Source organism: Aedes albopictus, chromosome 2 (assembly GCF_035046485.1).
Source record: "Aedes albopictus strain Foshan chromosome 2, AalbF5, whole genome shotgun sequence".
In the NCBI taxonomy this organism is placed as follows: Eukaryota; Metazoa; Arthropoda; class Insecta; order Diptera; family Culicidae; genus Aedes; species Aedes albopictus.
The window spans coordinates 122,683,715-122,709,095 of record NC_085137.1 but is presented as its reverse complement, the minus strand read 5'-3'; the positions used below and the strand labels follow the sequence as shown (position 1 = coordinate 122,709,095).

Here is a 25,381-nt window from a genome sequence, read left to right as displayed (position 1 = left end):
GTGCACTCTTGACTTTGTCAAAGCCCGTCTGCTGAGTGAGAGTGTGAAGCGCGAACATTGTGACGATGCTAGAGGAAGTGGGGAATCAACGGCATTCGCCGGAAAAAGTGCCAAATCGAAACTGAAGTGTTTTTCGTGCGGGAAGGTGGGGCACAAACGGTCGGAGTGTCCCCATCGTCGCGATTCGGATGGCGTAAAGCCGAAGAAGAAGGAAAACAAGTTCGAGAAGAAGGAAAAAGCACACGTCGGTGAAACGGAGGTCACGTTCGTCAGTAGTTGTGTGGACAAAAACGAAAAATTGTGTGGGGAAGGTGGATTCAAGTGGATTTTGGACTCCGGCGCGTCCGACCACATGATTTGTTCGACTGAATACCTCCGAGACGTGCAGAAGCTAGATGCACCAGTGATGATAAAGGTTGCATCGGGTGAAGTGCTTAGTAGCCACCACAAGGGAAAAGTGGATATCGTGGCTCGCGTCGGGAAACGTCGGTTGAAGTGCGTCGTCGACAACGTCTTGTTCGTCCCGGGCTTGAACTACAACCTCTTCTCGATCCGTCGCGTGGGACAGCTTGGAATGGAAGTGATTTCCTCCAAGAACAGTGCGGTGATCAAACGGGATGGTGAGGTTGTGTGTACGGGCAGTCGGTCGGATCGACTGTACGAACTGAACGTTGACATTGAGAAACCAGTGAACTCTGAGGTGCTAGTGTCGCAGAAGGCTGTCGGAAATGCCGAACTGTGGCACAGAAGATTCGGCCACATTGGGAAGAGTGGCTTACTGAAGATGATCCGTGAAGATATGGTGAAAGGAATGTCGCTGCAGAAAGAAGCTGTAAACAGTGGCGGCGGTGGCGTGTGTGTCCCTTGCGTGGAAGGCAAGCAGACACGCAAACCCTTCCAGGATATGCCACTTCCGCGGAGCTCTCGGCCTCTCGAGTTGGTGTACAGCGACGTCTGCGGTGCGATGTCCCCGGCTTCATGGAATGGTAAGCGCTATTTCGTTACCTTTACAGATGATTTCACTCACTTTTGTGCGGTCTACATCCTGAGCACAAAAGATGAGGTGTTTGATTGCTTTAAAACCTACGTAGCGATGGTCGAAGCCCATTTCGATACCAGCATCAGCCGTTTACGATGCGATAACGGTGGGGAATACGTCGGCAAGGCATTTGCTGATTTCTGCAAAGGCAAGGGTATTCAGGTGGAGTTCACTGTCCCATATACTCCCCAGCAGAATGGGGTCAGTGAGCGGTTCAATCGCACCATTCTCGACAAGGCCAGAGCAATGATAGCGGATTCCGGACTGGATCGGAATATGTGGAACGAGGCTGTGTTGGCGGCCGTCTATCTCGTCAACCGGAGCCCTACGGCAGCGCTAACCACAAATAAGACACCGTATGAGCTATGGTACTCGGGAGCAAGGCATACAGCCTGATTCCGAAGGAGAAGCGAGGAAAGCTGGATTCTCGCAGCAAGATCAGCTACTTCGTTGGATACGGCGGTGGCGGGTACCGTTTGTGGGACGGCAAGCGGATTTTCATCGCTCGTGATGTCGTGGTGGATGAACCAGCCCTGCGACAGCGGAACATCGAATGCAAGTCGGAGAGTTCGAACGACGTCGGCCACGGAGTGAGTCATGGTCGACTGCTTGGACCATTTTCTTCGAGAATCGTTGCTGATTGTGAGGATGCGCAGCGTGAATTGCCTAACGCTGGAGGCGGCTCCGTTCCTGGTTCCCGCAATGATGAAGATTCCGATGATGAGGTGTTTGATGAAGCGGATGATAGGCTGTTCGGCGAAAATCGGGATCAAGCTGAGGAGGGGAACAACGGTGACGCGGAAGAAGGTCTACGTCGTAGTGAGCGAGTTCGGAAGCCCCCAGAGAAGCTGAGTGATTACCTGTGCATCGCATATGCACTGAACGCCGAAAGCTACGTCGAAAATGTTCCTGAAACCGTCGAGGAGCTGCAGAAACTGGAAGATTGGCCTGAATGGAAGCTGGCCATAGACGAGGAGCTGAAGTCACTGGCTGAAAACAACACCTGGCAGCTGGTGGACTTGCCGGCCGGGCGAAAACCGATTGACTGCAAGTGGGTTTTCCGGCTCAAGTTCGACCCGGATGGTTCTGTTCAGAAGCGGAAGGCGCGTTTAGTCGCCAAAGGCTTCACGCAGCGTTTCGGATTCGACTTTTCGGAAACGTATGCGCCAGTCATCAAAATGTCGACCGTTCGTACAATGCTTTCTCTTGCCAATCAGTTCGACCTTGAAGTCCATCAAATGGACGTGACATCCGCCTTCCTCAATGGAGTCCTTACTGAGGACATCTATATGCGTCAACCAAAAGGATTTGAGGAGGGGGATAAAGTATGCAGACTTAACAAATCCATTTATGGGTTGAGGCAGGCGTCCAAGGCCTGGAACGACCGCTTCAATGAATTTATTTCACGGTGCGGATTCCGTCGATGCAAGGAGGATAGCTGTCTGTACGTCCGGGCAGGCAAATCAGGACCAGTGTACCTGTTGCTGTACGTAGACGATGTCCTGATCATCGCGAAGAACTTGGACGAAGTGAAGACGGTGAAGCGAATGCTGAGGAAGGAATTCAAGATGCAGGACCTCGGTGAAGCTCGAATGTTCCTGGGACTTCGAATCGACAGAGACAGACAGAAAGGCGTAATGAAGCTGAGTCAGCCGAAGTATGTGGATTCTGTGCTGAAGCGCTTCGGAATGGAGTCGTGTAAGCCGTCATCGACCCCGATGGAGCCAGGCTTGCAGCTTAAGAAAGCGGAACTCAACCAGAACTTGCACAAACCATATAGGGAACTGATCGGCTGCATAACTTACCTGGTGGTGACGTCTCGCCCGGATCTGAGCGCGGCCGTCTCGTACTTTAGCCAGTTCCAGTGCAACCCTGGAGAAGAACATTGGCAACACGCAAAAAGAATGCTTCGCTATCTAAAGGGAACACCGGAATATGGACTGATCTACAGGAGAACGGATACTGCTGGTCGCCAAATAGTGGGGTTTGCCGATGCAAATTGGGCCACTGACGTGAACGACCGACATTCGGTCTCAGGATACCTAATCCAGATCTACGGTGCTACGACAGTGTGGAGCACCAAGAAGCGGCGGACCGTGGCGCTTTCCTCGACCGAGGCTGAGTGCTATGCGCTGGCTGACTGTGTTTGCGAAGTTTTGTGGATCTCTAAGCTATTCACGGAATTGGGTATCCATGACCATCAGCCTGCGGTTATCTTCGAAGACAATCAGTCTACAATCGCCATTGCCGAGTCGGACGGCTCATCCAAGAAACTCAAGCATACTGAGGTAAAGCTACATTTCATCAAGGAGTGCGCCCAAGAAGGTAAGGTGAACTTATGCTACATCCCGACGGCTGATCAACCGGCCGATATACTCACCAAGGGTCTGTCAGTTATGCCATTCTCCAGGCACCGAACCTTCATGGGAATTGAAGCGTGATTCGTTTGAGGAGGGGTGTGAAGAACAAACTATTCACTGGGTAAATCCCATAAGATATTTGGGTACTTGAACTTTACAGTGTATCACTTGTCAAATAAAATTCATTCTGTACTTTTATACTCGACCGTAACACACGTGTTTGTTTTGCTCTCGCGTATCACATTCCGCTGGGTGCTCCGCTTATATGGAACAATTGCTGTAGGAACCTCTAAAGATATCCCAGGGCAAATCCCCGAAAAAATGTCTAGTGGAATCCCTAGATGAATTTTTGATTGAATTTCTGGAAGAAGTCATGATGGAATCACTGAAGCAAGCGATGGAAAAAAATCTTGGGAGAATTGGTGGTACTCATATAGTTCACGAAACTATGAACAAATCTAAAACAGTCATTTTGATTACTCAAAACTACAATACCAATTTGCATATTCACATATCGGGTGCCCATCCCGCTTAAAATTCAACTCAAGCCAGGCCTCCCCTGGCCCCTCCCAGGAAAAAATCCTAGCTACGCCAATGTTGTTTGTGCTATTTATTAACGATGCGACGTTGATATTATCGCCAGGAGTAAGGCTATTCTATGCGGATGATGCTAAGTTGTACATCGTCGTTACGTGCATCAACGACTGCATTGAGCTTCAAATGATTTTATCCCGGTTTGATAACAGACTTACTCTCAGTGTGAAAAAATGCCAGATTATCACATTCAGTCGGAAGCAGAAGCCAATAACGTTTGATTATTCGCTTGCAGGTATATCTCTTGACCGAGTACAGCAAGTTCGTGACTTAGGTGTTATCCTCGATCCTCGAAGCTACGGAGTGTGAGTTCGATTCCCACTCCAGTCGGAGTAAACTTTTCGTCGAACGGAAAATTCTTCATTAGCCAACATTGACGCCACCACTGAAGTTCGCCGAAGATTTAACTGACAAAATTCTAACTTTTCCAGTTCACTACAAGACTAGGGCTTTGGGGTTCGACAGATAAAAGGAACTGTTTGATGTGTTTTTTTAATGACTTTCTTTATAAAATATTCATTTATATTTATTTAAAAATAGGATGGTTTGCCCATGGTTAGACAGTTGCATGTCCCCTACTTAAGGAATGCGACTTGTCACTACTAACCTATAAATTTCTTTACAATAATACATTTCTTACAAATCCTAGCGTTACAAGAGTGAAAATCAAACCGTTCATAATGCGCAGAAGCACACCTGAGTTGCAGCCGTCCTCCTGACACAGATAGCACGCATTTCTGTCCGTCTCGCAAGTGCGCATCTCTTGTTCCGAGAGATCTGCGTAGCATCCTCTCTCGGTGATGACGCCCAACGCGCTCCGTAACACATAGCAACCGCGTTTCTCGTACTCCACGATTCCTTCGCAAGGTTTCACGGCGAACGAAGAGCTAGAACCCAGGGCGCAACGCTGAGTTCGCTGGTTCTGGTTGTTGCAGCCATCGCTACTGCACGTTTCCGGTTCCAATGTGCACGAGTTTTTCGTTTCATCCGACGAACAGCCACGGACTGTGAGGCTATCTTGGCGGCAGGTGAAGCAACCGGTTGCGTGCTCCGAGGGACACTGCTCGGCTGCACTCGTTTGGAAGCCCCACGCACACGAAGGGTTTTCACTGGATTCCTGGCAGCGAAGGCAAGCCAATGTTGCTGGGGGTGGAGTATCGTCAGTTGTTTCACCGGTTGTATCGTCGGTTACTTCTTCGGTTATTTCGTCGGTTGTGCCGTCGGCGGTTTCATCGGTCACTTCATCCGTTGTTGGATCCGTTGTTGGATCGGTTGTTGGATCGGTTGTTTCTGGATCGAAAGGATTATCGTTGTTGCATTCAGATGTATCACAAGGGAAGCAAGACGGTTCATTACAAGGAGTAAGTAGTTCAGACAGGCATCCACGAGACACGGTTGTACCATCAACAGATAATGCTGTATAACACTTGTCATCCTCCACATAAGTGGGGCATATTTCAGGATTTCCAACAGTCTCCAAACAATTCGTGCAGCGGTGACACATAATCCTATCCTCAGGATAAACGTTTCTATTGCAATTGGATTCAAAACAAGTGTCATGTTTGCTTCCGAAATCAGAGCATTTATCTTGAAAGTTTTCTATGCATCCTCTAGACACGATACCGTCTCTTGAAACGAAAGATATACAAGCCACCGAGCTTTGACATGTAACGCCTCCAGTGATTCCGTTTCCACAATCTTCTCCATTGCAATCTGCACAAGTTATGGTGTTCCCAAGTGCTGAATTGCAGCCACTGCAGCTGCAAGTGTGGCAGTCCTGCGCGTTACAATCATCCAATGCACTTCGGCAGCCCTTTTTTATCACTTCATCGTTTACTACGAGGCTGTAGCACTCATCAGCCTCCCCTAGGATAGCCAACCCTTCGCAGGCAACTGGTTCAGTCTCACTTGCGCAACTTCGTGCAGTCTCACACTGGATACAGGATAGTGACCTGCTGTATTGATATGGTTGATCGTTACACCCATTACTAGCGCAGTTCAAACACGTGCCCTGCTTGCAATCGATTTGTTCATCCGACAGGCATCCTCGGGTTATCGATTCATCTGATATGAGAGGTCCAAGTTAGTTTCGAATTCAAAGATCAATAGATGAATACAACTTACCGGCCACGAACACATAGCAGGAGTCTACCGAATCATACTTTTGACACGGTGTAGGTCCACCGGTTGGTTTATCGTTACAGTCATCATCACACTGATGGCATAGGATGCGACCTTCCGGAAATGCAACATTGTTGCACATCGATTCGGTACATTCGGCGCACAGCTCTTTGCCATCACAGTTGGTCGTCTCGTCACCACATCCTTTCCGGGTATAGCCATTTTCTGTGGAAGAAGGTAGGCAAATGTCAAAAATTAGACTTCAAACGTGCATACTTCAAATTAATTTGTCTGTGTTGTGGTGGTTCTGGTGGAATTTGCCAAGCTGCGTAAACTGGTGAGTTGGAATCTGGAAGAAGTGTCCAACATAGCTCTGGCCCTCGTAAGTTTGTATTCTCAATTTAGTTGAAAATCGGAGTTTTCGACTAGCGAAGTTGGATTTTTCTCCAAATCCGTGCGTCTGACCTAACTTCGGAACAACTATGCGGCAGATTCTCGATAAATTTGGGAAGTACAACTTGCAGGTCACCGGGACCCGTGGCACAATTGGTCACACGTTTGCTTCATAAGCAGATGGTCATGGGTTCGATCCCAACCCCGGCGCTTTCGTCAGTTGCTCTTTCCCCTTGAGAGCAGCTGACACTGACTCTCTTCTGAGCCCATGGCTCAAACGGACCCGGATACATGACCATCGGCAAACGGCACCTCATAATGGACCCCCAACCGAACTGAAAAAAGGAACAACCAACAGCCACACATCAACATTAGTGGACAAAAGAGCTGTAAATTATGTTAAGTAAATAATTGAAGAATAAAAAAACTTGCAGGTCCTTCATGTATCTATAGATTTTAAAGTGGCGTATTGTCGTCGCGGTTGAAACCGGAAGTTTCCCCACACGCTACAATCCGTACGGGAAACCTTACGTCGGACATAGTGCGCTGGACAGCGGACCTGGTCCTCTATCCAGCGCACTATCAGGTATCAGGTATCAGAAGGCCGGCTCCAGAGGAACATTATCCTCCTTCTGGGACATGTGTGCCATCGCCAAAATAATAGCCTATTTCATCATCTACCTGAGGGAAAGGAAATAAGGATAAGGATGGGGATAAGGACAGGTAGGGAAATAGGAAAAAAATACCCTGGAAGAAGGTACTAACGCATAAGCGTACCACAAAGGGTTCAAACAGCGCCCTAAAAAGGGCACTGTAATAACGCATAAAGCGAAAGAGAGCCTATAGCTCTTTACCACAGCGGGTTTAGAACAACAGAATATCCTGAAAATTCAGGTCTCTGAAGTCAGTTTCACTTAATAAGTATTACATATCAAATGATACGAAGTTCCATAATCGGATTCACAGCTATCGCATGCAAATGAATCAGCTTGCTGAATATTCGCCATGTGATAGCTGAATCGGCAGTGGCCAGTCAATGCTTTGACCAGAATGCTGCCATTCTGCTCTGACAGATTTGTAAGATACTTCGCCACCCTTGGAGATGTTCAGTACAATACAATTTGGTTTGACGACATGACTGCAAACTATTCCAGTATTGTGTGTGTTGAGTGACAGCCCAGGTGTGAATCTGAAACTTTACCCAACACTTCGGTATCGGAATAGCTGGCTCAGGGCCAATGAAGTCGTGTGATGCTCCAGTGCGAGCTAACTCATCAGCCAATTCAGCGTTTGCTGAATTTAGCTTCTCGAATTGAGTTCGACAAGCGATAACTATCGTCGACCTGGAGTTGGCCAAAGCAAGTGCTTTAATTGCAGCCTGGCTATCAGAATAGAAGTATATTACCCATTACGTGTTGCTGAAGTGCTGATTGCACTCCGCACATAAGAGCAAAGATATCGGCCTGAAAAACAGTGCAGTGTCTACCAAGTGAGTAAGACTGATACAGCCTTAGCTCACGAGAATAAACACCAGCACCTGCTCGACATTCGAGAAGGGGGCCATCAGTGTAACATACTATACCGTCTGAAATACTTCTTTCCAGATATCCAGATTTCCACTCTTCCCGGGAAGGGAATTTCGTGGAAAATGTCCTATATGAGAAATTACAAGCAATTGTAAGATCACTTAGCAAGGACAACTTTGTCCCAATTCACCAAAAGTAGAATCAACGAGGTGTGTGTTGAACTGCGGTTCACAGGAGTTTCCTCTAGTAAACCGAGTACCCATAGGCGGTAAGTACAAGAAAGTGCTTCCCCAGCAAACCAGAAGTCATATAAGGATGTTAGTCTAAAGTTGTATAAATGAACACATTTAGTTACAATTATATAAGGTACAATAACAGATTAGGTGAAATCGTATAACAAGCCCACAATTTCATCCGATTTTATTTGGCAACATAAGTAATTTTAACTTTGCGTTTAAAAATATACAATTGCAAGTTGACATTCTTCAACAACTTCAAATGCACTTGTTGCGACTCCATTGTAATCTTAAATGTGAGATTACATAAGGGGTCATATTTGTAAAAGTAAAATTATACGGTGCGGGGATCTACTTGGAGAGCCATTGGATGACAGAAATAAATTATTTTTGTAAAATGTTTCGCTAGGCGCATCGATCAATTCAAACAATTAAAGATGCAGGCGATTTTTATTACATTCACATACCTGATTGTCCTACTGCAGCTGTGTTCAAGAACCAACCCAGCCGTATCGCGGATCAGCAGCTGCGCTCTTCTTAGTAGATGTTACTCGCGCTCCCAACTGCATTCAACTGCACAGCCTTATGTTACCATAAATAAATAGATTTACGAAACCACCCAAACCTATTTTTCACTTTGCTGTAATTTTTCACCACCGTTTTAGCTTAAAATCACACTTTTGAGAAAGAGACTGAGCACGACTTTGTTGTTGTTTTGTTGTTTGTGGTAAGAAAATCATATAATGCACTAAACTAAGTTATATATGAAATTATATAATGCGCCTAATAAATTCGTATGGAATTGCATACATATCAAAATGATATTGTCAATATGCACGTTGATGTGCGGGGGTCCGTGGCGTAGTTGGTCACACGTTCGCTTCATATGCGGATGGTCATGGGTTTGATTCCCAGCCCCGGCACTTGCAATTTTTCGTCAGTTGCTTTTCCCCCGAGAGCAACTGACACTGACCCTCTTCTGAGCCCCATGGCTCAAACGGACCCGGATACCTGGACATCGGCGAACTGCTACTCATAATGGACCCCCAATCGGAATGGAAAGGAACAACGGTCATTCATCGCCATCCTTGTGCTCATCATTCTACTAGGCATAAAGTAGAAAAAGTGAAAGCAGCAGAAAGGCAACCAGTTCGATAAAGTAGAATAGAATCTAGGCACTGTACAAAGTGCAGCTGTCAATTGAAATTGCTCACGTAGTGCCCCAGTGGACAATAGAGCTGTAAATTAGGTTAAGTGAAGAAAAAAAAAAAATATGCACGTTTAAGGCATCCAAAACTTATATGGATAGAGAAAATCTGTGCATTTTACTAAACCCCTTTTGAACGGATAAATATTCACATAATTAAGTACGTTATAGTGTAATGACAACCAATTTGTTGGCTGAGTTTGAGTGGACAGTTTTATCACCCAACAGGGGTACTTGTGGCCATTCAGACCAGCCTCCTACTTATTTATATTTGTTTAAATTTCACATCCTACAACAATCACTGGTTGACACAGTGGTAGGGTATCTGATTAATAAGCTGCAGGTCCTCAAATCACAGCTTGTAAACTTATTTTTTTTATATTTTAACATGTGAAAATGAAATCGTATATATTGCCAAGCAAAGTTATAAAAAGAAGTTATATTACTTGCCAAATGAATTCGTCTGAAATTGTATAACTCAAAGTGGCTTTTTCAAAATGTACGTATATGGCCTCCAAATTTGTGCGAATAGAGCATATTTGGTGCATCTTATACAATGTGTTTTGGACGGATAGAAGTTCACTTAGCACAGTTGTAGCAGAGTAAAGTGAATCAATTTGTTGGCTGGGTCTTGTTTGAGATGAATGTGTAATGGAGAAACGTCAAAGAAAACTTCAAGCGCTGCCGTGGGAGTTGAAGAGAACGCTCCAGACATCGCCATTAAGCACAGCCTTTGGAGATGGCCTAATTTTGATTGGATCGTTCTCACTTCGCCCTTTTGCCACCACACTAGACTTCCATAGGCCATTGGCCGAACAACAGTTGTGTAGATCCATTTGATATACTTGGGTTTTAGACCCCAAGTTGTACCAAAGGTTCGCCGGCATTGCCCGAAGGCCATACAAGCTTTCTTGATTCTGAACTCAATGTGAGGTGCCCAGAAAAGCTTGGAATCAATAATGACTCTAACGTACTTTACCTGTTCAGTCACATCGATTTCAGAATCAAAGAGACGCAAAGGTCGAACGCCATTACGGTTTCGCCTTCCCATAAAAAGAACAATATATGTTTTACTCGGATTAACCGAAAGGCCATATTGGCGACACAAACCCTCAACTACCTGAAGGGCGCTTTGCATCAGGTCGAAAAGGGTGGTGATACACATACCAAATAACAATGCTAAGTGGTAGGTAGTCGTCGGAAAAACCATAAGTAGGAAAAACGCTATTATTGAGTTGCCTCAATAGCGTATCTGCCACGAGATTCCACAAAAGCGGTGATAAGACTCCCCCTTGGGGGCATCCACAAACACTCAATTTCCTAGACTGCTTTTGAGCGAATGCTTTCTCGATATCGTAAACAACCTTGTGTAAAAGAGTCACAGTGGACTTACCAGATTGGTAGGCATGTTGGTTCACATGAAGAGGCACGTTGGCCAGATGAACATCACAATGCGTTCTAAGCATTTCAGAAGAAAAGAGGTCAAACTGATAGGTCTAAAACTCTTTGCTTTTTCATACGACGCACGACTTACTTTCGGAATAAACTTCACAGTAATATCCCGCCAAGATTTGGGAATATACCCTGTAGCAAAACTGCAAACAAGTATATTTTTTTTTCGAAAAATGTTTGAAATAATCAAATCTTTTCTGAAGCAAAATGGGATAAATCCCATCTGCCATAGGAGATTTGAAAGGAGAAAAGCTATTAAGTGCTCAATCGATTCTATAGTTACAATACTCCGAGCCGAGGCCAGGGAATCATAACTACAAGAAATGACATCAGGTTCATCCGAAGATGTAATATCCACACATCCAGGGAAATGTGTGCTGAACAGGCATTCCAAAACTTCCTCATCAGAGGAAGACAGTTCACCATTTGGCAAACGAAGATCGTTCACTCGGAAATCCTTAGATTTCGCAAGGATTTTGTTTAACAAACTGACTTCCCTCAAACTGGAAACATTTGTACAAAGGTTTTTCCAGCCGGATCGTTCAGCAGACCGGAGAGCTTTCCTGTAGGCCTTGCGAGCCAACCTGAAAGCCCCCGAACCAGCCGAACGTCGTCTGTTCCAACTCTTTCTACATTGTTTCCTGAGTTTCGCCAGATCAGAGTTCCACCAAGGGGTTCCTCTTGTGATTTTCACAGACCGCAGAGGGCATGCTTCTTCAAAAGCTTCCATGATGAAGGTAGTTGTAGTACCAACGACATCATCTAAATCACTTGGAGTGTCAATGGATGGTCAGTATCCGTGAAATTTGACCGCAATCAAATCAGTAAAAAGATTCCAGTTTGTTGACCGGGGATTCCTGAAACGCATTGTTTGCGAAGTAACATTTAAATGTTCAAAAAAGATGTAGCGATGGCCAGATAAAGATTCTTCATCTGACACATGCCAATTGGTCAGCTCGTGACTAATGCAACTAGAGCAAAGCGTTATGTCTAACACATCCTCTCTAGCAGATACCATGAAGGTTGGGCGGTTCCCTATGTTAAGTAATGAAAGATCTGTACTACTTAAGTACTCCATCAAACTGGAGCCTCTCAAGTTAATGTCTGAGCTGCCCCATATGATATGGTGAGCATTAGCATCACTGCAAACAATTAGCGGAAGGCCTTTTGAAGTACAGTATGCGATGACTTGTTTGAAAGCATCCGTAGGGGATGGTTCATCATGCGGTTAATAAACCGAACAATAGACGTATTTCCTGTTGAGGTTTCCAACGGATACATCAATTGTGATAGCACATACATCTCTGGTGGTTAGATGAGTGTAGCAACTATTGCGTTGTTGACATGCACACAGGCTCGAGGCATGACACGTGAGTTTGCCATTTCATGTTTACTGAAAGTGGTAAACACCGGGTTCACAAGGTTTCCTAGATAGAAATTCTCCTTGCGGAAGTAAGGTTCTTGGACCAAGGTCTCTTGGGCTGAACCATTTTGCATAAGTCTGCAAAGATTGACTGTTGCTGTTCTTTTATGCTGAAGATTGATCTCAGCTATCCTAACCGTAGCCACTACCCAAACTAGGCAAGATTAAACTCTTCGCAACAACAGCACAACAAAGAACAGCACCAACAAAACCAGATCGGTATCGATTAAAAAACGCCAAAGGCGAGGATACACAGAATACACTGTGTAAATCGCATAATGCGAAACCATATAGGTGAAAATTTAAACTAATTAACAACATCTTCATAATCCCGCCCTTATTCAGCCTCAAGTGAGACTAAAGAAGGGCAGCCGATTGTCTCGGAGAAACACAAGGTCCACTGCACCATTGCTCCGGTTGGCGCAGTAAGGGCAAAATACTATGGAGGACGCCCTGGTATTCCACAGGCTCCGTTTGCGGTTAGGTTTTTATTTGACCCCCCTAGCCATTCATTCCTAGGCACGGTAAGCATGAAGCCGCATCACACCATGAATTAGGGGTCACCTGTTGGTGGACTCTTACCACCGGAACAGGCGGTCCGTAGTGTTATGCTTAGCCAATTGAGACAATCGCTACCGACACTGCACAGCTATCTAGGCTGATCGAGAAAATAAGTTAATATTGATGACTAACTTCATACGGGCCTGAACAGCCGGGTAGGCGCTGGCCATAAACTACGTAAAAAGACCCATTTTTGGCTATCTCAGAACCCCCCTCCCTCCCCCTCGTAGACTTTTTTCCATACAAAATTTTCGAAATTTGTTCGGAGCGTAGACTTTGACCACATCCACCGCCCCCCCCCCCCCACCCTTCCTAAGAGTCTACGTAGTTTATGGACAGGCCCTAAATGACTTCGAATTGGCTGATGACGTTGCTCCCCTAGCTCAACGGCGCTCTGATATGCAGAGCAAGCTCGATGATCTTGCCAATCGCTCCTCAGCGGCAGGTCTTACAATCATCGTCAACAAGACCAAATCGTTGGATGTAAGTAAACACGGTCAACCCTTTCAGCTTTACGGTAGTTGGAGTGGGCAATCAGTGGAGAATGTTGAAAGCTTCCAATATCATGGTAGCCAAATGGCAGCCGATGGCGGCACCAAGATCGACATAGGTTCTTCTTCTTCTTCTTATTCTGTATGGCTCGATGTTCCCACTGGAACTTGGCCTGCATCTCTTCAACTCAGTGTTCTTTGAGCACTTCCACAGTTATTAAGGGCCTTCTTTGCGAGACATTGCATGAATTTGTATATTGTGAGGCAAGTACAATGATACACTATGCCCAGGGATTTGCGAGCTTAAGAAATGTATGGAAAAACGACCAGATTAGTCGACGCACCAAAATCCGAATTTTCAACTCGAACGTGAAATCTGTGCTGTTATACGCCAGTGAAACGGTGTGTATCAGTGGAGAACACGCAACGGCTGCAGGTCTTCATCAATAGATGCCTGTGGTATTTAATTCATGCATGGTGGCCCCACAATTGGATCTCCAACGTGGAGCTCCATCGTCGATGTCATCAAAAGCCGATAGCGACAGAAATTTGGAAGCGAAAGTGGAGGAGGTCGGCCACACTATATGCAGGGGCGGAAACGAAATCTGCAAGCAAGCGTTAGATTGGAACCCAGCAGGACATCGCAGTGGCGGCAAACCCAGAGGCTCATGGCGGTGCAGCCTCAACAACGAAATCAAGCAAGTCGACAGAAATTTGACCTGGCCACAGGTCAAGGCGATGGCTGGCAGTTGCCCAGGATGGAGATCTTTCAATTTGGCCCTCTGCACCACCGTGGGTGCCCAGGACTGACAGTAAGTAAGTACACTCACGCTGAGTACAACAAGCGTGCATCTTCCATGGTGCGTGTACTCAGTACACGACGCGATCCCCTACCGGTTAAAAGTTTTTTTTTTATAATACTAAGTTAGAGAAATCTCAGAAGGAAACCCTGACAGAATTGCTTGAAGATTTCATTGAAGACTTTCTGGAGGGCATTTTGAAAAATGAATTGAATGGTTTTCTAAATGAATCCTTTGAGAAATTTACGAATGAGTTCTGATGAAATTTATGCAGTAATTACTGAAGCAACCCTGCAAGATGTTCTGAGATGAACTTTTGGAAAATTTTGGAAGGAGTATCTATTGGAATTTTCGAAGAAAGTTTCAAAATGATTCAATGATATTTTTTTCTGAATTGTTCCTTGAAACATTTAAAAAGTCGAATATTGGATAAATTAGTTCTTGCTCTGTAATTGCCATGTTTTTATGGTTTAAATTTTATGATTGGTTTTGGAAATTCCCAAAGGGTAGTGTGTTCCTACAGGTACAACCATCCGAAGGACTGCAATGTCTACGAACTGGTAGGAACGTTCTAGTTTAGACCTACTTGTCTAGATACCTAACATCTCTAATTGATGGACCTTCGCTAATATAAATACTGGTGGTGGTTGAGCCATACGGCAGAGACTGCATAAACCTTGGACTTGTTAAAATCCAAATTATTCTTCTTTTGAAGGATATAAAACATCCAGGAACTGACATATACAGGAATGAAGACGGGAGCTTCTTGACCGAAAGGACTTGAGCTGATTGAAAGACACAAAGAACGTAGGCACTGGGGACCAAGACAACGGAGAAAATGACTACGTTAGTGCAGCAGATGGCTGGAATGAACGAATACCCACGCTGCGAGAAGTTAACCATTCTATTGTCTAATGCAAAAGGAGGGTTCTTGATGCAAACCACTACAGTTCAAAAACTTCAAAGATGCTTATCAAGGGTTTTGCATGAACTACCAAGTTCTTTCGTATCTCGCCGGGAACTGTGACAAGGTGACATACTGCTACAGTTCAACATCACTCTTCACAAAATCCGGCCAACTTGTCTGTATTACGGATGACATGAACCGAAAACGACCGGATTTATGTGGAAAGTAGCATTACTATAGATGGAGATACATTCGAGGTGGTGGAGGACATGTAATTTATGAGCATAAAGCATCATTCATATGCAGAAACTGAAACTTACCATCAACGTAGCTCACACATTTATAATCATCACAAAGCGTCCTCATATCATCAGGAACAATGGCCATATATCCACCGCAGGTTGGATCATTTTCAGAATCACAAGTGATACAATAGGGAAACTCTCCGTTGCAATTGTCATTGCTGCATATTACGCACTTCTCATCTTCCAAACTTGTACAAGAATCCCTTATCGGATCGCTTTCTTTCAAATCACTGAGACATCCCTTCGAAGTTGTTCCGCCCACTTGATACGTGTAACACCAGTCCTGTCTTCCCAAAAGTAGTGATGAGGTACAACTACTGCCTTCCATTTTTCCGACGCAATCGCCATCTTCGCATTTCACGCACGATAGGGTGTTCGGTTGCATGACCTTTTCGTTGTTACATCCCTTGACCTGACAAGGCTGACAGTATTCGCCACAGTTTTTGTCTACCAAACTAGACAAACAACCACGCTGAACCCAAGTTGCACTCTCCACGCTAGTGTAGCACTGGTCGGTTTTATCGTATCGCGCGCAAGCTCTTAACAATGCTGGCGAAGGCTCAATGCAATCCGAGCCCTCGCAAACGTAGCACTGTAAACGAGTGCTCGGTAGCATTCCGTCGTTACATAGCTTGCCTTGGCAGACTTCGCACAGCTCCGAATTTTCACAATTGGCTACACTCTCTACCGGAAAGTCCTCCACACAGCCTCTCTCGGTGTAGTCATCTACCAGGGTCATACACTCGCCTTTGCACTCGGTCAGGGTTGATCCGTTTAATATCTCCGAACAGTCATCATCGGTTTTTGAGTTACACTTATAACAGAGAGCTTTCCCACGGTTGCAATCATTTTCTTCTGAACAGATTTCACAATTTGGGCTATTTTGCTTGCATGGATGCGACTCGGATAAGTCTGATACGCAACCTTTCTCGATGGGAATACCTGGCAAATGATATTGCGTGTAACAACTATCTGATCTACCCAGTAGAAGATCCTTGGTACATCTTTGTCCAAAAGCCATGCCATCGCATTCGCTATTACGGGTACATTGAATGCAGGACAGTGTATTCGGTACTATAGTCTCGTGGTCATTACATCCTCTTGTTTTACAGAATTCGCATGGTTTATCATCGCATAAGTGTGGTTCCGAATCATCGGTGCATCCACGATATACTATGCTTTCCTCCTCTGCGTATGTGTAGCATTGTTGACCATCCTTGTAGATTGGACACGGTTCTGGGTTGAGAGGTGTCAGGCAGCTCACACCTTCACACTGGTAGCAATACAGACGGTCCATCGGTACCATGACGACGTTACAGTTGTGATCTTGGCATGTTTTACACAGAGGCCCTTCGGTGCATCTACTAATGGCATCGTTGGCGCAGCCCCGTCTCAGGTGACCGGTACCTTCATCTACGCGACTGTAGCAATACGCATGGCCGCCACATTCGGTAGTCATCCCCAACTTATCCGGACTTGCAATGCAGTCGTAGCCGTCTTTGCTTGGACTTGAGCACTCATAACATGATAATTTGGGTGTATTGCAGAATTTACCTTCGCATAAACCGCAAAACTGTCTTTCGCCATAACAATCAGATTGAATCACCTGGGGGATTCCCTCGCTAAGGCATCCCTTATAAATCGGGGTGTTGAACACTACATATTCTATACAGCGATCAAACAGAATGCCCTCTTTGCACTCTTGGGGAGGCGTGTAGTCGAAGCATTCCCTCTCAGAGCATGTTGAACACCACAACGGTTCCGATGGAACCGGATCCGTATTACAATTTTCACCATCGCACTTTATGCAGTTGAATTGCTGACATTTTTCCGAAAAATCAGCATCCGTAGCGCAACCTCGGGTTATGCTAAGATTCGGATCTGAAAGATCTTGTGCAGTATAGCATCCCTCAAACGGGCCACTACAAGGTGAAGGATCAAGTCCATCGGTGGTATCGCAGTCCACTGTACACTGGTAACACGAATTTCCCGTAGACAATGGTTCTTTATTACAAGCTGCTTCGCGGCATAGGGCAGGGTCGGTTAGCTCAGGACTCATATCTTCAAGACATCCACGTAACACCAACCCATCATTATCTACTACCGTGTAGCATCGATCGTTGATATCTGCACATAGCTGCGTTGAATGTTTTTGTGCGATGATGGGACAGTCCGTGCAAGTGTAGCACTCCGCAACAACTGGAAAGAAACAGAGCTTTAGTTGATAACAGTTAACTGAAAAGTGGTGAAATGTCAAATGGGACAGCTGTTATGTGAATGGGAGCAGTATAAATGCTGAAAAAATATGACCTGATTGAAGTAATGAGCTTGGCAATCTGAAGCCTATTGCTTCTAAAGCCAATGCAAAGTTACAACAGGTTGACGTTTGCGCATTACCGCCATCTAGTGCTGGCCCGGCCAAACACAGTACGTTTAGCATTGGGCGATTACGTTTTCGTGACGATGTTTTTCAATGAAATTTGTTCTTTCTAAGTGCTACGTCTGTTAATCTGTGCTCAAAAACTCCGCAGCAAACAATCTCAATTCCCATGGATTGTTCCACGAATTTGGTCTTGAAGTCTACCCAAGTTTCCACTAGTTTACTAAGGAGTTTCTACAGACGTTCCTCCTGAAAGTTCTTCAGAAATTCATCTAAAGATTCATTCCTCCGTTCCTCCAGATCATTGGCGAATCTAGCTATTCCTTTTTTCTCACTCATCCTCCTTGATAAACACAAGAAGGAGCGGGATGCAAAGGGGTACCGCGGCACCCCGGATTCTACTGGAGATTTGATCAGAAACATCTTCAGAAATTTTGCCCTAGATTCCTTATTTAAAAAATCAGAGACTCCTTCCTTTTTTTCAGAAATTATAGCAATTAATTTCTGCAAAAGTTCTTCCATTGATTTTTCAGAAATTCCTCTTATTATTTATTCTGAAATCATATAGTAAGGCCTTCCAAGGAATCCTTCATTTTTTTTTTAGAAAATCCTTGTTTTTTGAGATATTGAACCTGAGTTTCCGTCAGAAATATCTCCTGGGATTCATTTAGAAGAGGGTTCCTCAGGAATTGTTTCAGATTTTCCTTCGAGAATTTTTTTTTTTGAAGTTCTTCCAGAAATTGCACATTGGAAAATTTGTTGAAAGAATCCCTGACGGAATCAGAAAAAAAATCCCTAGAGGATTGCCTTAAGGAATTTCTTTGAAACTCCTGGTGATATGACTGAAGATTCCTAGGAGAAATTCTCGAACGTTTTCTGGGGGAATTCCTGGACAGAAATTCCTGCAGTAATTTCTGAAGTATTTTCGGGGGATATTCCTGGACGAATCTCTAGAAAAACCCCCTGGAGAAACTTCCAAAGGATTTCTTGAGAATTTTATAGAATAAGTTCTTGTTAAATGCCTGAGAGTGTCCCTGAATGAACCTCTGGAGAAGTTCCATTAATAAGTTTTGAAGAAGTTTCTACAATATTTCCCTATTTCTAAAGAAAACCCTAGAGGAATTTGTGACAGACTATCTGAAAGAATCTCCGAATTTCTGTGAACAAATTTCTCCTGTAACTGTAATTGCATCTTTTGAAGAAATCTCAACAGAAATTCCTGGAAGAACCCCTGGGAAATTTCTAGGATAATCTCTTGGGAAATATCTTGAAGAATTCCTATAGAAATCCAAAAGAAAAACTCCTGGACAACATTTTTCATTCCAAGAGTAATACTTTCATAAATATTTGAAAAAAAAAATCCTGAAGGAACACATGGAAAAACTTCTGTAGCAGTCCTTACAGGGATGGGATTTGCAATTAGTTACATTCACTTGCTGTTAACTCGCTTCAGCGGCATCGTAGCAAAAATCAGTATAGGGTAAGTGTTCCAATAATGGCTATAGTAACAATTATTCGCCATAGTTGATTTTCACCCTTTAACGATGAAAGCCGACAAGAAAAACATGCGAAAAACAGATCACGTTCACAAAAGATGGTTGCACTCATGTAAACTCCACATTTTGCGCAAATTATTGTACAAACAAATCATTTTTCTTAAAATTTCGACTTCCTTGCACCCTTTTTCGCCATAGTGTACCAGTTACGATTAATCCCATAAAGAATGCATGGAAATAGTGCGAAAAGGGACCGAAGTTAAAAAATGTATCCATAACAGGTACACGGTTCGTATCATTGGCACACGCTGTAATAAATACTGAAAGTAGTTTTGGCTCCGTTTCTATATTTTTTTTGTTAAGTATGGAAACTAAACTATCTTTTAACATATTGATGACATTCGTTGATCTTCTCATTATTTTTATGCAAATAGTTTTCCTTTACCGACATTCTAAGCTCTCTGGAGGCTGTTCGGTCAATGAAACTGATGAAGCACTCATCGTACTTCCTGAATGGAGTACGCCAAGTCTTGAGTGCTTTGTCCAAACGCTCATACACCATTACCATAGCTTGGGTCCCGTCACATTGCTCGATTCCGGGCAATGAGAAAGCGGACTCTCTGGCTAAGGTGGGCGCTAGCGATATTTACGAGCGTCAAATCACCTTCGACGATTTTTTTTGCATTGACCCGTCAGGAGACCTTGATCAACTGGCAACACAAATGGAGAGATGGAGAGATGGAGAGATGGAGAGATGGGTAGATGGTTGCACTCCATCATTCCACAGGTGTCAAAGAAGCCATGGTGTTGAATTTAGGCCGCGATTTCATTCGTGTGATGTGTCGGCTGATGTCCAATCACTATTTGTTGAACGCACATACCTTTCGTATTGGGTTCTCAGAAAGTAATCTCTGTATCTGTGGCGTGGCTTACCAGGATATCGAACATGTCGTGTGGGGATGCAATGAGTATCATGAGGTCAGATCTGAGCTGCATGAAATTCTCCGGGTCCGAGGAAAACAACAGAAACCCGTTAGAGAAGTGTTGGCAGGACTTGATTTGGAATACATGAACCTGATTTACCAGCTTTTGTAACGTGTTGTTGTCAGAGTTTGATGTATTATGTACCTTGTTTTCGTTGTCCGCCTTTTGGTTTTGTTGTTCTCCCCTGTCTGTCGTCACCCCCTTCCGTTTGTCCTCTTCTTTTCGTTGTCTACCGATAAAGTCCTTTCTTTTTGGTTACGTTACAGATATGGACAGTGTATCCCATCAATGTTTTTAGTATAAGTCAGCAAATAATTTAGTTTTAAACCCATAAATCCCTCCTTCCCAATTTTATTTTATTTTTTCCAATCCTTAACCTCGAAACAGCCGCGAGTACTTCGGCTTCCCAAACTAACATAGTATTAGGGCAGTAATAAATTGTAAAACGGAAAATTAATGTAAAAACAAAAGATTTCAGCTCAGTTATGCCCATGTGGCATAACTATGTATGAACAAAAGTCTACGGTGGGGGAGGAGGGGGGTCTTAGAAGGCCTAAAATGAGTCTACGTAGTTTATGGACAGCACCCTTCGGCAAACATTCAGTTAAAACTACATGATTAAAGCCATCCATACATTGTTAATAGCATACTTCTGAACTGAGATAGTAGCAAGTGAATGCATGGGAATGATCCCATCCCTGGTCCTTGAAGGAATTTGCTAAATTTTTCATGAAGGAATCCCAGGATGAGTTTTTGAAGGATTATCAGAAACAACCCGTGGACTTAATATTCAATTTGTTACCGGATTTAGTATTGCTAGACTTTGGAGTGTTTGCCACGGGTAGCGTCAAATAGAGAACTTTTAAGTACTAAACGTCTTAGTGTTCATCTTTCCTCTTCAGTTCCAAGGGAGCGATACCTTCAAAAAGTTTGAGAAGCACTGATCCACAGATGTCTATGTTGCCCTATACAGGCTTGTACTAATTTGCTGGCACGACTGAACGTACTGGGGTAAACTTGAAAATGAGAAGACACAGAGAGTTGAGTGTTCATAAAGAGTGGCAAATTGTGAGATGAAATTGTGGAAAAAATCGCGTTCTGGTGGGATTCGAACCCACGACTCCGTATTCGCTAGACCGGCGCTTTAGCCACAGAACAGGTAACGGTTCTGCGGAATAGTAAGCCTAGGCTTTAGTAAATATGTACAACCTAAACTATAGCGGAACTATGCGCATTCGTAGACTTTATGTTTTGAAATTAAGATCAGTTTGGATGATGCAGCAATCCGCAAAATATCTTGTTTTGTCAATTCTACGTAATGTTTGTCACACCTGTTTATCAAAATTCTTGAGAGGGTTAGAAGCAAAGGGGTATGTAAGTGACAAAAACCCACTTTCGAGTAAATGCGGTTTAAAGTTTTTGACCAATTTTTCATCCCATACAAAATGTATGGAGTTTCAAAATCAGCCCAATTTTCTCTGATTTCTTGTATTTTTTTCAAACATCGTAGAAACAATCTAAAAATGTCCTGAAAGCTTGAAATCTGAAGAATTTAATGATATGCTTAGCTCAAAATCGACAAAATGGTCACTTACACCCCTTTGATTCTGGCCCCCTCACTCCAAATAATCCTCAAGTAAAGTTTAGCTTTTACGAGTTTAAAATTAAATTTAGTACAATGACAATGGAATTCTTGTTGTGACTTAAAATTCTTCTTCTTAGTGACTTAAAACTAAATACATACCTTCTCCATTGCAAAGGTTCTGATCACACGCGTAACAGTGTTCTGTGTCCAAGCAAATTTCGTCCCTAAATTCGAAACAACCCGTCTGTACTTGATCCACATTTTGGTAACGCAAACACTTATCAGCGGCCGAAACTACGCTACATATTCCATTACAGTCAGTTGTAGCGTCGCAAACATCGTTATCGTTACATTTACCACCATGGCATGTTTTGGCACACTTCGGTGACTCCGCGGGTGGAATATCATTCTCGCATCCTCGCACAAATTTTCCTTCTAGAATGTAAGATATTTCATTAGTAACAGGAATGTCTCATACGGTGTTCGTTGTCGAAATCTCGAACACTCTTTTTTAATCTGCAGAGATTAATGAGTATTATCGAGATTTGTCCACCGTGTTTCAGTTCAGTTCGCATACCTTGATTTATGTATACCACGCAGTTTCCCGTTGTAGAACAAGTCGCAGCATCCCCGCTGCTGACGCAATCTCCCTCCGAGTCGTCAAAAGTGCAGTGATAGCACTCGTTGATTTTTTCCGCGTTACAGCCGTCTTTGTCTGCGCAGTCGAAGCAATTTTGATCATTGCCACAACCCAATCCTTCTTCGGACAAACAACCACGTCTTGTAACGGAAAATCCTGTTCGAAAATTATAATTTAGTTGGAGGATTCATGAAACATTGAAACATGATAAGAGAAGTTCAAAGAAGCCTAACTGATCCATTATAATTGATAAAGTGTAAAGTGTTCCAAAACTTTTGTGAACATAATTTCCGTGTTCTCAGGCCGAATAGTAAATTTTCCAGTTGTGTAGAAGGGTAAGTATCTTACATACCATCATAAATGTAATAGCACCCCAGCACGGAATTACGGCTGCAATATTTAAGTTGCTCATCACTGAGGTCATCGCAGTTTTCGTTGCACTGATAGCACTTGATTGCTTCGCTTGGAACCAGCCCAAAGTTTTTGCCAGGATCGGTAGTTTCAACACCAGGCGCGTCAAAATTGCTAGTGCAGCCTCGTTTAGTGTATCCTTGATCTGGAAGAAAAGAAAGACACTGGTGAAACTGGGTTTTCATCATATGATACCATTCCCTACTTTCTACTTACCATCTTTGAACATAAGACACTTGTCTTCAGGTGAGCATACTTCATACTCGACTGCATCCGGGTCTCCTTCCACACATTCGTCATCTATCTCAGAATCGCACTTCAAACAGTGAACTGCGTTACAATTCGGCTCAGAACACTTGTGACACAATGCATTATCGGTACCACATGCTTCCTTGGCATCCGAAGTCGTTCCTCCACTCGTCAGTTCATTGAGACAACCTTTCTCTAGGCTGCCACTGCCAAGATACGTGTAACATCCTTCGTAGAACTTGGCATCTTCACAAACCCGACGCTGCGGGTCATTTCGACATTGATCTAGTCCACTGCAAATCACGCATTCCACTGGTACAGTATCTTCATTACACCCATCAGAACTGCAAACCGAACAATTTTCCAACTCTTTGCATATGTCTGCAAAGTCTTCGTCCGTATTACAACCACGGATTTTATTTCCAAGTTGGTCTTCCACTGTGAAGCATTTTGTTGCATCCGGCGACCGGCAGAATTCAACTTCACCTAACGTTTCCTGATAGCATTTCAAATGTGAAGGAAATTCGGCAAAATTACAATTGGGAGTGTCGCACGCTACGACAATGTCCCCAAGCATCGCCGCTGGTAATTCATCTGAACAATCTCGAAGTGTAAATTTAGTATCGTCTGAAATAGTTCAACAGAAAACACAATGGTATTACAACTACTCATAGTTTAGAAACATTGATGGACAGTATATATATTGTGTGCAGTTTATTCTCATACAAATTCAAGTCAACGTTATTTCACACCAGCATTTCCCAAAACCAGTAACACATGAACGCCGATGCCTCAAAAAAGTTGGAACGCTAATTTGAACCTTCTAGGGTAAGAAACCAAACTTTGAACTAGTCAAATTGTAATCTTAATTTGAACCATTTCGAAATTCATTAAAACGACGTATTTTTTAGGCACATATTGTCCCGAAAAAGATGGTAAACAGCTTTCCGTAATATAACCTGATAACATGGGCTTTAAAAGCATTGAAAAATGCGTTTTTGTCATGGAAAACAGGCAATTGAAAAATCACTGAGATTCCACCCATTTCCCCCCAGAGAAAGCACATTTTCGGTGCACTCGTACAGCTCAGGCATTGTATCACACGCAATAAGTGAACACGTGAAATGAAAGCTTATTTATCGTAGAATCGATCAACCGAATAATATTCCGCATTATTTGTCATAAAATTATCAAATTTAAGTCATTCTTACTTGGAGAATCCTATCTTGAATTGAACCATTTGAACTCTAGATTTGAACTAGTGAATGGGGGCGAGCTTCCAGTGTTGGCCTGCAGACTGCGCTAGTGGTTGCTTTGTTTAGTCTTGGGCGATGGAAAATTCCAAATTTAGTTTTCGAATTCCTGAAGGATTCCGAACATTCTGAGCTGAAATTCCACTGCCTAATGAAAAAGAGTTATAAGAATGAGCAGATCCATGTGATTTTTAGTTGTTTAGCATGAAATTGGCTGTTGCGGGAATTGCTCGAGCTGCTGCCGTCACTAGTTCAAATCTAGATTAAAACTGGTTCAAATTATGATTACGATGGTTCAAATTAAGATTAAAATCACTATTGACAAATAATTGAATTTCTCAATGAAATTTGGTGCAAATGTTAACTTTTTGCCACTTTACGGAAAGCTAATACCTGTGGCTTTCATATACGTGAGACCTTACCGTAGTAAATTATTTCCATGTGGATGAAAAAATCGATCAAAAGTGCCGCTGCTTCAGAAAGCCGCAATTTGGTTCAATTCATGATTACCTACCCTATTAGTGAATACGAAGGTTTTTAAAAGCAGGGAAACCTCCTACGGGGTTTCTTTTGAGCGTATGAGTGCAAAAAAATCTACCCTTTCACTTTCCTACAGAAAACCGCAAGCAAAATCTGGAGCTCGATTTGAATAGGTCGTATGTGCTTTTGTCGATTTAAAATTCGATCAGTTTATTTTAGTCATTGTAGCAATATGGCAGATATTTTGCAAACTTTTAATGATGGAACAGAAAGCCTGTTTTGTGAGGATTCTGCTGTATGTATAAACTTTGCTCAATTTCAACGGTTTTCGCTATAATAAGCGAATCCAACTGATCGAATTTTTAATCGACAAAAGCACATACGACCTATTCAAATCGAGCTCCAGAAATCATCACCTTAGAAGTCCCCAATATCTACTTTAAATTTAATGTGGTGATCAAATGATTTTTTGACAGTAAGCTGATTAA

General features: G+C 43.5%; 1 protein-coding gene across 1 annotated transcript in view; it reads right to left on the bottom strand.

The window, feature by feature from the left end:
• Positions 1-4,460: 4,460 nt before the first annotated feature.
• The window catches only part of LOC109414896 (uncharacterized), a 62,692-nt gene continuing 41,771 nt past the window's right edge, over positions 4,461-25,381 (bottom strand). Inside the window, exons 6-12 of the mRNA XM_062850313.1 lie at positions 23,128-23,787; positions 22,853-23,056; positions 22,438-22,656; positions 22,020-22,295; positions 15,431-17,614; positions 6,118-6,339; positions 4,461-6,057 (exon numbers count right to left, since the gene is read on the bottom strand). Of these exons, the coding sequence (XP_062706297.1) occupies positions 4,613-6,057; positions 6,118-6,339; positions 15,431-17,614; positions 22,020-22,295; positions 22,438-22,656; positions 22,853-23,056; positions 23,128-23,787 (5,210 nt within the window). The 3' untranslated portion in view covers positions 4,461-4,612. The remainder of the gene's footprint in view (positions 6,058-6,117; positions 6,340-15,430; positions 17,615-22,019; positions 22,296-22,437; positions 22,657-22,852; positions 23,057-23,127; positions 23,788-25,381) is intronic.